Source organism: Sander lucioperca, chromosome 12, assembly GCF_008315115.2.
Source record: "Sander lucioperca isolate FBNREF2018 chromosome 12, SLUC_FBN_1.2, whole genome shotgun sequence".
Taxonomy (NCBI): domain Eukaryota; kingdom Metazoa; phylum Chordata; class Actinopteri; order Perciformes; family Percidae; genus Sander; species Sander lucioperca.
In genome coordinates, this window is record NC_050184.1 from 19,671,956 (window position 1) to 19,685,462 (window position 13,507).

Sequence of the window (13,507 nt, forward strand, 5' to 3'; positions counted from 1 at the left end):
TGACGTTAAGGCAATAGGTCTATAGCTAGATGGAACTGAGGGACCTTTCCCTGGTTTTAGAATAGGCACTATTATTGCTTGTTTCCACACTGATGGAAGTTGACCGGTATCCCATACGTATGTTAAAAAGTTTTAACACTGGCTAGTGAGTTCTCTGTCATATGTTGTAGGCACGCAAAATGGTCCAGCTTTGAGTTTGGGAGCTCTGGCATCTTACACCAGATCAGTAATGTTGTTAGAATGAGCTTTTTCCAGCTTCGTCTCCTGGCTAAAGTTAAGCCCTTCCTTAACAGGCACGATCTAGAAAAGGCGATTCATGCTTTTATTTGTTCAAGGTTGGATTACTGTAATGCTCTTTATGTTGGTCTGAATCAGACCTCCATCTCACGACTTCAACAAAATGCTGCTGCTCGCTTTTTAACAAATACATCTAGATGTGCACATATCTCCCATTCTCTACACTCTACATTGGCTCCATGTGCGTTTTAGAATAGATTTTAAGATTTTATTGTTTGCTTTCAAGGCCTTAAATGGTCTGGCCCTGGAGTATTTGTCTGAAATTTTAACTTTGCAGGAGCACAACTGGTCATTGCGCTCTTCAAATTAGTGAGTTTTAGAAGTGCCAAGGTCTAGATATAAACGGTGGAGTGATCGGGCTTTTGCAGTTGCTGCCCCGAGACTCTGGAACTGTTAAGTGTTTGTTTCGGCCCAGAACGCAGAGATTACACACAGACACAGTAGAGCAGTTTAAAAAGGTTTAATGGAGCTACTGGTACTCAGAGAAACACAGACGATGGTTTCCAAAGCCGGGAAGCTCCTGACTGGTCCCAGGTGGAGGCGAGCCGACGTGGAGGGGTCCCGGCAGTTTTCAGGACACGAGAGGAGACAGGCAGAGGCGAGATCACTGGTGGGTTCCTGAAGTGAGACGGAGGCTGGCAGGTGAGATTGGGAGCATGCAGACACTGTGGAGATTGCAGCAGGGCTGAGCGAAAACTAGGAGAGAGACACAGGGTAAGTCTCAGCAGGGAATCAAAAGGCAAAACTAGAATACTACAGGGCTTAGGGCCAAGTTACCACATGGGTTGTCGTTAACGAACTGGCGCCGACAGGAAGATCAGCCCGGGTTAAATATTGCTGGTGATTGTGGATGATGAGCTGCAGCTGCGGAGATCGGCTGAGCAGAGTTGAAGCGGCCACGCCCCTTGACCTACATCTCGGACCACGCCTCCAGCACTCCACACAAAAAAACACAGACAAGACACAAACACAAACAGACACACAGGGAAAAGACATCCCAGACAGGACAGATAGAGAGCTGCCCGTAACAGGAACAAGGGTTGTTTAGTCTGGCTTTTAATACGTAGCAGTGGTGTGACAATTTCATTCTTCTGTTTCTTTGTAACTATTTCTGATTTTACTGTTTTCTATGTTCTTTCTTTCTATTGTATGATATGTGTTTTTACTCTTGGTTTCTGATGTTAAGCACTTTGGATACCTGCTGGTTGCTGTAAAGTGCTATATAAATCAAGTTTAATTGATTGATTGATGTTCCAATATTTTATAGCATACACCATCTTTTCCAGGAGTGGTTTGACGAGCACCAAAAACTGCTCTTCTCAACTCAAACATACTGCGTTCTGTTTCTACACTGCCTGGCCTCCTCTGAAAGATTATCTGAACTATGCACTGTCCTAAATGTTTGAGCTAGAAGCTCAGCCGTCTCTAAATTTTTTACTGCCACTTTGTCCCCACTAATCAATACTGGAATTTCGAAATTGCTACGGATCCCACCCATTCTCCTAATCATTCCCCAGACATCTGACAACTGTACTTCTCTTCCAATACTATTGCAGTAACCAAATGTGCATTTTTGAGTTGCTTAAATGTTTTATTTCTGCTTTTTATGGCTTGACTACATTCACTATTCCACCAGGGTACATTCTTGTTCCGTCTAGCTCCTGCACTTTCTGGAATATTTCCTTTAGCTGATTGTATTATTACCTTAACTATATCATCATTACATTTGTTTACATCCACCTGATTCTCCTCTTGAAGTATTTTAAAACAGTTTGTACTCATGTCTTGGAAAGCTTCTTAATTAGCATTTCCTAATTTCAACCGATTCTTTACCTTTTCAAAAAGAATCTTAGAACCAACTTTAGTCCTTACAGGATAGTGATTGCTAGCCACTGTCATATGCCATACCACATTCCACGTACATATACCTGCTATTGCACTGGAAAGAAAAGTCAGATCAAGTGCTGTTTCTGTATTTTGCATGCTATTATAGCGTATACCTTCCCCAGTATTGATACAGACTAAACTGTGCTCATCTATAAATTCTTCAATAACTGCACCATTTGCATCTGTTCAATTACTTCCCCACAGTGAGTTATGAGAATTAAAGTCCTTGCACCATACTACCCTATCTTGCAAAGATCCCCCTACATCCTCTAAAATATCTTGACTTAATTGTCCACATGGATTATAATAATTGATTATACCTATAGGGCCTCTTTCTGCCCATATCTGATCCCAGTTGCTTCATGACCTGTGCTTACATACATAACTTTGTAACTCATTCCAGTTTGTATGAATGTTGCAACTCCTCCCCCTCTACCAATTTCCCTATCTTTTCTTACTGCAGTATATCCCTTTATAATAAAATCCAACTGTAGTTTCAGCCATGTCTCTTGTATACAAAGCAAGATAGGTTTCTCTTCCAAATTATCCATATACTTCTTGAACTCTTGACCATTTGTTATTAAGCTTCTTGCATTCCACTGAAGTACAATTAACACCATTAGGAAGATCCAGCCAATGCCTGAGAAACTTGTACATCATCATTAAGAATATCTTTAACCTTTTCCCAGTGAAGCCCTGTCACATCAAGGTACTTTTCAGCTGATTTGACAATTATTTTGATCCTTTCATTTCTGTTTTACTCAGAGGTGCGGATCTCTTGGGGGAGGGAGTTCCAGAGCCTGGGAGCTGTTCTGGAGAAGGCTCTGTCCCCAAAACTGCGGAGGTTGGACTAGTGGATGGATAGGAGACCAGCTGAGGTGGATCTGAGGGACCGTGAGTGTTGGTAGGGGGAGAGGAGGTCAGTGAGGTATGAGGGGGCCAGATGGTGGAGGGCTTTGTAGGTGAGGACCAGGATTTTGTGGGTGATCCGGTGGGAGATAGAAAGCCAGTGGAGTTGTTTTAGGACTGGAGTGATGTGGTGCCAGGATTTGGAGCGGGTGATGAGGCGGGCGGCTGCGTTCTGGACCAGTTGGAGTTGGTTGATGTTGGTAGAGCTGATGCCGAGGAGAAGTGAGTTGCAGTAGTCCAGTCGGGAGGAGATGAAGGCGTGAATGAGTCTTTCAGCAGCGGGGGGTGTGAGAGAGGGTCTGATTTTGGTGATGTTGCGGAGGTGAAAGAAGGAGGTTTTAATGACATGACGGATGTGGGGCTCAAGGGAGAGGGTGGAATCAAAGATCACGCCAAGGTTGCGGGCCTGGGGAGATGGGGAGACAATGGTGCCGTCGATGGTGAGAGTGGGGTTATTGATTTACCGTATTCATGATCTCCACCACATCTGCCACATCTCTGCTTTCCCTTGCACACCGCCGCGACATGTCCAAATCTCTGACACTTAAAACATCTTAGGGGTGGGGGGACATACGGCCTCACATCATAACACATATATCCTATGAACACCTTATCCGGAAGCATTTCTTCATCAAAGATGGTCAGAACCGATAGACAGATCTGACGTTTGACCTCACTTATTTTTGGGCCAACCATGTGATCTCTCCCCTGGGCACTGATAGTGCATTGCTGCCTCCCACTGGTGATGAAGACAATCTTATTTACATTCAGAAAATTAATTAGTTCGAAGGCTCTTTCTTGTTGATTCGGACCATCATCCATCAAAGTTTTTAAGGGAAATAATTTTTTTCATTCCCAGCTCACTTACAGACATGAAGTCCTTTCCTCAGCGTATCTTGGTCCCCACTAGAAACAACCCACTTGCCAGCGCACAATGTCCCAGCGTTAATCTAAATAAAAGACAGTGAAAAAAAACGCTATTTTTATTTAGTTTTTATTAATGCCTTTGCCCGTGTCCAATTTTTCCCCTGAAGTCACAACATGATTTACGGCAGGTAGACCGGCTCTACAGAGCACACATTCTGATGGGTCGCTGATTTTGCTGTAACACCGGAAAAGCCTGAGTTAGTGATCCAGCCAGGTAATAGGTAGCAGGAGATTTCTTAAAAAAGGCCTCATTGTATTTTTATTTTATTTTAGAAGTTATCTGTTGGAAATTTAAAAGACCTACTAATAATAGTAGGCCTATTACAGTTAGTAATACTAAAGTGTAAAGGCCTACGCGGTTAATCTTTGTCTTTTGTCTTTAAATCCTTAACACTAGGCTACAATAAGGTGGTACACAATATTGTGGATAGTTGCCAGGGAACAAAATCTAATGAAATGAAATCAAAATGCTACATCCCTGGCCATTTAAAAAAAAAATAATCCTGAAACACCACTTGTTCACCACAGCCTACAACCTCCCTTAGTAGCCTATAGCCACTGTAATTCTGTAAAGTGTCCTTGGAGCAGAGGCTGGGGAAGCTGCTGTCTGGCAGGCTGAGCCCTCTGGGCAAGGCCCTCCTTCCCCCGCCTGGCCCGCATCGCTACCTGGATGTGTGACAGCTAGACGAAAAAGTCGACATGCTAATCTCTAGATAAACCGCAGCCTGATTGAACCTATATCTACATAACGTCGTGAAAACCAAACACTGGGAACCAAGCATTCGGTCTGTTCCGAACAGGCGCGCGCTCCAAACGGGCACTGCACTAGATAAAGACAATAATAAAATGATGTTAAACTAAAGGTCAGGAGGATATTTAGACATATGATCTGTGTATTTAAAATCAAAGAGGTGATGCAGTGTTAAACAATGTTATCTGGGTTTATAGTCAGTACATTAGCTATTTGTAGCGTCTACCGTTTAAAATCCTGCATATTGTAGTGTTTTTATAATTATTTTTATTAATTTTTTTCTGCCATCAATTGTTACTAAACTACAGTACTTGAAACATTTCTCAAGTTTTATTCTGAAAGGTACATACTGGAAGTTGGAATCGCCCTCTGGACTTGAAGCCAGCTCTTGCTTTACTTCCTCAATTTATACTGCTTAGTTAACAGATCCATACGCCCCACATTGTTTCTAGTTCCTGAATCTGCACATAACCCATGCATACATCCCCTTTCTGATAATGGGAAACTGGAGACGATAACCAAAAGAACCAAAGAATTTGAAGAAGCCAAGAGGAAAAGTGAAAATTAAAGCATTTATTTTCAGGTCATCTCGATACTTATGAACAAAAGGTTCTCAACATGTGGGGGAGGGGGGAGGACAGGACCAGGTGGTCTTGTCAAACAAATATAAATCAATATAACATAACTAGGCATGATTAATACCTTCCTCTGAAAACAAAAAAACAAGCATGAACAAACAAAAAGGAAAATACTTAACTTGCTTTTCTGAAGAAAAAAAATAGAAATACAGAGGTGGCACCAACCGAAAATCCTAGTGTCTCTAGATAAACGTTAACTGTGCGTCAAAAGACCAAAGGGTACACCAACTCATATTTCCTCGCTCCTGGCTTGAACCGGCTCAGGCAGGCTAAAGAGTGTGAGCTCTCAAGGTGTGATCCTTTTATTTATGGTCCAACTATGATAAGAAGATTGATATCTGAGGGAACTGAGCAGCATTACTGGAATGCGTAGGTGGAAACTAATCATGCTTAACACTAAACAGGGGAGGGAGAGAGAGAGAAAGAGAAGCAGGAAGTAAGAAAAACAACATGGACTCTGTACCTGTCTGGGCATGTTACAATGTACATTAGTGTTCTCTGATATTGACCTGGCTGGATCACTAACTAAGTCTTTATAGTGTCATCACCAGAGATATGCTGACATGACACTAAGTGAACTTGTGTGGCTTATATTATATACTTTATTTGCATATTTTGCATACAGAGCTCTGTGACCTTATTAAGATGCTGATAAGTATTTATCTTTTTTTATTTCAGGTGAGGGGAAACATGGGGATGTTGAATATCCTCCAGCCCAGAGAAGAAACAGAGTAATTTAAAATTATTGACATTGTTACCTCTTTATATCAGGGGTTGGTGTGTAGACGAAATGAAGCCAAAATATCTCGATCTCCCCCTGGTGGCTGGCTACAGTACAGGTCATAATGTAAATCCTTGTCCTCCGTCTTTATTTACAGTCAGTGGTTTATATAGTATGTTTAAATGTTAGTAACTTTCTGGGCCCCTTTGTTAGCCCCAGACAAGACTCTTCTTTTGTTTTGTTAGTCTAAAACAGATGGCTTTCATGAATAAGAGAAATCAAAGTCCAGAAAGAACATGGTGAGTATATGATCTGCTAAATGAAAAAGGTCTGCCTACACATCAACCGTTGGTGTGTGAAACTGCAGATCCAGATAAACACGCTGAGGAAGAGAACTGAAAACGTACACACAAAATGTTTTCATTAGACAAGAGAGATAAGATAAAAAATAGTCAAAGTCAGCTGAGGACAGATACGGGCGTTCCCCCTATGACAAAGAATATGTGTTGAGTTTCAACAGTGCATTGCATTCACAGACTGTTGTCACGACCTGGCTCATAGGCATGACAAAAGGTGGAGACACACATTGTTGTTCAACTAAATCCAATTTATTTATATTAACAAAAATAAACGTGCAATCAGTTAATCAGTAATGTGTGTAATGTATGGATGTCTGTAGATATATCAAAGCTAAAACGCTAAAGTAACTAAACCAAAAATCCAAACAAACCAAACAACCTTGAGGAGGGAGAGAGAATGACTGCCCAAGCACTCCTATTTATAGACATGTGAGTAATCAGTTGATCCAGGTGTCACTCATCAGTCCTCATTAGCCAATCCCCAGATCCCAGCAAGGGAGGGACCAGAGGGACTTAATAGAATAGGCCTAGGAGCCGTCACACTGTAGTCTGTAGTTTTCAGGACTGTGAAATGGTTGCTTCCTTCTCTTTTTCTGTTTCCCAATATTAGCAAGTTTGTTATGTTAAAGTCTCTGTAATCTTTTAGGGAATAACGAGGAGAAAACACAACATCATGAAAAATAACTATTTGTTCCAAACGGAGAATGAAAGAATAATATTGCAAATAAAACTAAAATGAGAAGAAAAAGACGGAAGAAGAAAGAGAGGAGGGAAATACAAACAAAAAGAAGAACAAATACCTTGTTTGACCTGAGGTTATTAAAGAGAATTTGCCTTCCTTATTCTCAAAAGAATTATTAAATATAGCATTAGAGACACGTTAGAGACACGTTATTATGGAACCCACGCAAATTCTATGCAAGACCCGCCCTTTAATAGTATTCACATGCTACTATTGGCCAGGCGTCCATGCTCACGCAAGGTAACGTAACCCGATTTGTACAGGTCATATCCCCTGACCAATCGGCTATCCTAACCATAACTTGCTAACTAGCAAGTACAATATACTTGAAATAATAATAGGATAGAATATAAGAACAAATCATTTAAAATATATACAGGTTGGGAATAAAAATGTACAACTGTTTAAATAGTATTGATATAGCTGTAGATAAACCTATTGTGCAAGGTGCACTTAGTGCAGTTGTGATGTCCATGAGTCTTATCTAACACTCAGAGATGAGGTGTTAAAATGTTTTATTGCCTGTGGTAGGAATGATTTCCTGTAGCGGTCCATGTGACATCGAAGCTGTCGGAGCCTCTTGGAGAAGCTGCTCCTCTGTTGGACCAGTGTGGGGGGGTGGAGAGGGTGGTCGGGGTCATCCATGATAGATAACAGTTTGTTCAGTGACCTCTTCTCCACCACAGCTTCAAAAGTATCCTGTTTGCAGCCAATAACGGAGCCAGCCTTCCTGATCAGTTTGTTCATTCTATTTGTGTCGCTGGCTCCGATGCTGCTGCCCCAGCAGATGGCGGAGGAGAACAGAGTGCTGGCCACAACAGACTGGTAGAACATCTCCAGCATCTTTCTGCACACGCTGAAGGATCTCAGCTTCCTCAGGAAATAGAGTCTGCTCATCCCCTTCTTGTAAACAGCAGTGCTGTTGATTTTCCAGTTCAGTCTGTTGTCGATGTTGACACCAAGGTATCTGTACTACTCAACCATGTCCACATCTCCACCCAGAATGCAGAGGGGCTGCGGAGCCGTTCCCTTCCTCCTGAAGTCAATCACCATCTCTCTGGTCTTATCCACATTCAGCAGCAGGTGATTCTTACTTTTTTTTTTTTTTTTTTTACATGATTTGGCTCTAAAGCAAACTTTTATTCTTAGCTGCTGATTGCACTTCATATATGCATTTATTTATTACACACCATATGCATCTGCTACTGTATGCAAAGGTGACTTTTTTTAATTTTATTTATTTAGCAGAAATAGTTTACTCTTCACAGTACTCAGGTCTGTAACTGGCTGAAGACTTTTAAATACAACATATACATACAAAAACTTTATGGACGAAAAAATATTACATCAGGAAGCCTTTTATATTGGTATTCAATTTGACCTCACTCCATAAAAGTGCAGTATGTGTAATCCACATTTGGCATTTTGAACCTAAGGCTTTCTCTTCAAACAAATGTCTGTATTGTGTCTGTGTTTCCTGACAGGTTACAATGGATTGTTTGACACGAGGTATGCTCAGAAAAAATGCAGTTTAGCTGGTGATCATGTTAACTGGTGATATTTGCATGAAATCAGTGAATATTCAACAAGGCCCTGCCTACTTTTTAACAGCTTTGTGCCAGAGGCTGACATTTTCATGAAGTGTTCGTGAGACAAAATAATGGATATCGCTGAAAACATCACCAGTTTATGTGTAATACATGTCCGTTTAAACCACAACAAACTGGCATGACCCCACTTAACACTTCATTCCGTTGTTGTGTTGCTGTGCCAAGAGAAATCTCAATCATTCCCAATCTTGCAGAGACGGAGAGCGTAGGTATATGTAAGGAGATAACATGGACACAGGCTAATTTCTGCTAACTAAAATGCTAGTTAACATTAGTAATTAAACTTAAACAGCTAATGTAAGTCCAAACTGCCTGAGAGCTTCTCCTGTACTATATGGTAATTCCTCTACTATGAGACAGTAAGTCTCGTGGTTATGACCCAATCGTTAGCCTATTTTTACAAAAACGTCTGCTACAGAGCCATAACGTGAGGTACAAGGTAATGGAGCCTTTTATACATTCTCGTGTTTCTTTAGAAATAAACAATGGACAAATAAAGTCTTAAACGCTTCAGATGTAAAGTTATTCGCTGTCAAAGTGACGCCAAAATGAATGGCAGTCAATGGGATGCTAACGGGAGGTGATGGCTTGTTAGCATCAAAATGGCGCCATAGGATCTACGCGTTCCGAGGAGAAGCTTACCCCCTTGATCACACCCATCCTTCACTCACTCCACTGGCTTCCTGTCTCATCTCCCTACTCACCCATCAGTGCATCCATGGTAATGCCCCTCCCTACTTAAAGAGCTACTCACACCACAAACCTCCTCACGTAACCTCCGCCCCAGAAACAAAGTCCTTCTTCACCCCCACAGGACCAAACTCAGCACCATGGGGGATCAGGCTTTCTACTCAGCTGCTCCTTGCCTGTGGAATTCCCTCCCAGACCACCTGAGAGCTCCACAAACCACCGACTCTTTCAACAAGGGCCTAAAAACCTTTGAATAACTGTATCCTTATACTTTATAAGCTATATGACACGGAGACATAACATGACATAAATACATGGACACTAGGGCTGGGCGTATCGATCTAAATATCGATAGTATCGATACCAAGATGAGTATCGGTATCGGATTGATACTGTCGTGATGAGATCTATACTTTTGTTGCAGTTTCTCTCCCAAGTTCATGCGAGCACAGCGTCTCTCCAAGTCTGTGTGCAGTGTCCAAACAGCGTATCTCTCTCTCTCTCTCTCTCTCTGTCTCTCTCTCTGCCGGAGAGCGGAGAGTCAGAACAGTTATACAGTTATATTCATATTTATACATTGTGGCTTTTGTTTATTTATTTTGCACAACTGACTTTATTTTTCACAGATATCTGTGTGTAATGGAAGGTATTTTTGGTTGTGTTGTTGACTTTGTTATATTTATATTTTGTTATATTATTTTTATACTGTTACATTGTTATATATTGTTCTAGTTAGTAAATGAAAACATTTAGATTTGCCTAAAATCTTTGTCCTGTGTTTTATCATAATCATCATCAACTAACTGAAGGCAAAATTACAATTATTCAACGATCGTGACGCTACAAGTAAAAAGTGTTGGTATCGGTATCGGCGATACTAGCCCTGTATTTACTTGGTATCGGATCGATACCAAAATTCCCAGTATCGCCCACCCCTAATGGAAACACACGTGCCAATATCTATAGGTGACCTGCCTCCCTTAAAGTGCTTTCTGCCTACTGCAGGGCTATTGAGGCCACACCCACTGCACAGATCATTTCTAGAATCCAACATTCTACAGCTTGATTGAAGCTGATTCCCATAATTTCCATTAATTCACATGAAAGTTTGCAAAATGTTTCCAAAATTCCCCAGCTAAACTTTCCATGGAAAGTTTATGGAAATTTACCGGAAAATTTCCGCCCCTTTGCAACCCTAGTTATAACACAACATACAATGAATACATTACATATGCAGCTTTACTGTGGGTAATTATTGCGTATTAACATCCAATGTCCACAATACTCCGCTGCAGTGCATTCTGGTTGTGTTCTGGCTCACTCAACATGTCCATGATATGTTCAGTGCCCACAGGAAACATTTCAGAAGTGGAGTTTGTTCTTCAGCCTGATTTACACAGCTTATATATTTCTAAAACCTGCTTTGTGACGACTTGTGACGATAACAGTTTGGACACAAGAGATGTAAGATATGGGTCTGTAATTCACTGGAAGGGTGAGGTCTACATTTCTTTTATTTTTTTCAGCAAAGGCTGGACTATAGCATGTTTAAAATGACTGGGGACAGAGCCAGTTAGAAGGGAGAGATTGATCATTGATATATAGTGGAAGCAATTAGATTCAAAACATTTAAAAATCACTTTGAAGGAAGAATGTCAAAGGATCCAGATGGGTTGTTTGTTTGTTTATGGGTCTTCACACATTCATAAAAAATATGTTTTTTACATAGAAAGAGAAAGAGTGTGTGCTGGAGAGGTCAGAAACCTGTAGGGGGGGTTCTGACCTCACCAGGTCACTAGAACATAATTTACAATAAAAAATAAAAATAAAAAATAGGACATGAAATTAACTCAATATGGCAAAAACAGAATAACAAAAATAATTAGAGATAATCACAGGCTTAAACTCAATTTGGTGGAAATAAAAAATGATGACAATAAAGAATGAAATAGCGAGACTCATGATTACAGACAAAGGCAGGAGATTCAGATAATAAAAGCTGAAGAAGAGTTCAAAAAGCTGGTAAATCATTTCAATATCTTCTTAAATTCACCGTTTTAGGGTATTTGCATAAAACGGATCCCAATGTGTTTGACATCAAAATGTTCAGAACAAATTCAGCTTTCAGCACAGTAAGACCCAAATCTGTCCCAGAGCAATGTGTAAAGAGATTATTTGGCGCTGAAGCTGAAACGTTGATGAAATTCCTCAAATCTCTTTTGAAATAAACCTGAACTTCTAATGTGTTGTACAAATTGTTTCGGTGCTTGAAAGGAGTTTACCAAAGTCATAGATTTACAAAGTACTGTTAATATATGACAAAAATAGTATAGAAATGTCTGAAATAACATTTAGTAATATCAACATCAGTCAGTTTTGTCAAATATTGTTTGGAGGCATCGGTGCATCTTTCGTCCTCTGATGGCTAAACAATAATATAATGTCAATAAACAGGATCTATTAAGAAGTGGACGGATTTTCCTAATGAGTCCTACAGACTGAGATAAAAAAAAACAAACACAATCTATTTGTTATCTTCAACCACATTTTTTCATTAACAATTAGATTTGGAGATGTCCTCTAATCAAAAAGGTGAAAGGTAGTTCAAATTGTGAATTTACTTATTTATCTAAGGTGAAGACTTAACAGAGGATCTTAGTCTAGATTGAAACAGAGCCACTGAATTTTGAATTTTGACACCTTCTACTTCCAAACCTTGCTGAATGTTATCCATGAAGGTTTCTGTAATCATGTTTATCCACTAGGCGGGTGATTGGCCCACCTAGCTTCACCGGAGCCCCGTTTGCCAGCGTGTTTCTGGGTGGGTCCAGGCAGGCCTTCATGGCTACCGTAACGGCCCGGGTGGCCTCAGTGGCCTCCCTCCATACTTCACCCAGCCTGGCAATCCCGTACTTATAGCTGTTACCGCCTCTCACGACGTGGACGTGGGGTTGGACTTTGAGAGGCCAACCGATTTCTACGCTATTTCTAAAAATCACTGCCAGACCACCATCACGGCTTGACAGCCTCGGTGTCCTGATGAAGTTAAAGTCTGCAGGACAAAGTTCAATGTTGGACGAATTCTCTGTTTCAGTAAAGATCCGAAAATCCAAATTTTCCCTAAAAAATACATCTTTGAGAAGAAATGTCTTGCTGGTAAGGGAGCGAGCATTGAGCAGAGCCAGATACCTGCCTTCAGACACATGATGTCTGTGTGATCTGTAGCTTGTAATGACAGGGATGGGAAGATGTTGGCCTTTAAGGTGATCCACACAAGGAGAGCTCACTGTACAAGCAGCAACATGTACAGGTGAGAGAGATGGAGCAGAAGTTATGAGTGAAGAGCCTGGAGCCGTTACATACTTAGTCCCTGACTTGCTCCAAGCTGTTACTCCAGACTGACTAGTCTCTGTCCAGTAACATCTCTGTAAGATAGTGATGCAGGCTGCAGACCAGCAGGTGTTCAATTTAGAGCACAGTGCCCAAAATTCACCTTGGACTGATTCATTTCTGTACAACTTACAATGTGTCAGCATCCAACTAGATTTGACTGAACATGGACATTCCCTCTGCAGTGTCTTTTGTCACAGCCACACCCTGAGGAGAGAAATAAATTGAGTTTAAACAGAAACATATTATACATTTGTAAAGACCTGAACATTTAAATGAAGAATTCACAACTGTCTTACCTGCAGCTGTTCTTCTTCTTCAGTTGGATGTTTACTGTTTTTGACGTACTGATAAAGGAGTGATATCATTTAATTACTACTAATTTACTAAAATCATTTCTACGTTCTACTGTACATACAGTAACATGGACTGAGTAATAACAGTAAAGAACATACCTGTTGTTGATTGTCTGCATTCCTTTTTCCTCCTGTAATAAAACATAACCAATGAAAAACACCTCAATCATCAACATAATGATCTGACAATTATATTATGTATTAAAAACAGAAATGTTTTAATTGTCTAA

The 13,507-nt window shown here is 40.6% G+C and overlaps 1 protein-coding gene and 1 long non-coding RNA gene across 3 annotated transcripts in view; both read right to left on the minus strand.

The window, feature by feature from the left end:
• Positions 1-1,162: 1,162 nt before the first annotated feature.
• Positions 1,163-9,998, minus strand: LOC118496377. Its single transcript, XR_004898944.1, has 3 exons — positions 9,852-9,998; positions 1,208-1,213; positions 1,163-1,174 (listed from the first exon to the last, which is right to left on the minus strand). It is a non-coding gene; the product is annotated as an uncharacterized LOC118496377 (long non-coding RNA).
• A 1,869-nt stretch (positions 9,999-11,867) lies between these two features.
• The window catches only part of LOC116058220 (tumor necrosis factor receptor superfamily member 14-like), a 60,719-nt gene continuing 59,079 nt past the window's right edge, over positions 11,868-13,507 (minus strand). For both annotated transcript variants that reach the window (XM_036007912.1, XM_031310970.2), the window contains exons 8-10: positions 13,377-13,408; positions 13,221-13,268; positions 11,868-13,128 (exon numbers count right to left, since the gene is read on the minus strand). In XM_036007912.1, the coding sequence (XP_035863805.1) occupies positions 13,072-13,128; positions 13,221-13,268; positions 13,377-13,408 (137 nt within the window). In that variant the 3' untranslated portion in view covers positions 11,868-13,071. The remainder of the gene's footprint in view (positions 13,129-13,220; positions 13,269-13,376; positions 13,409-13,507) is intronic.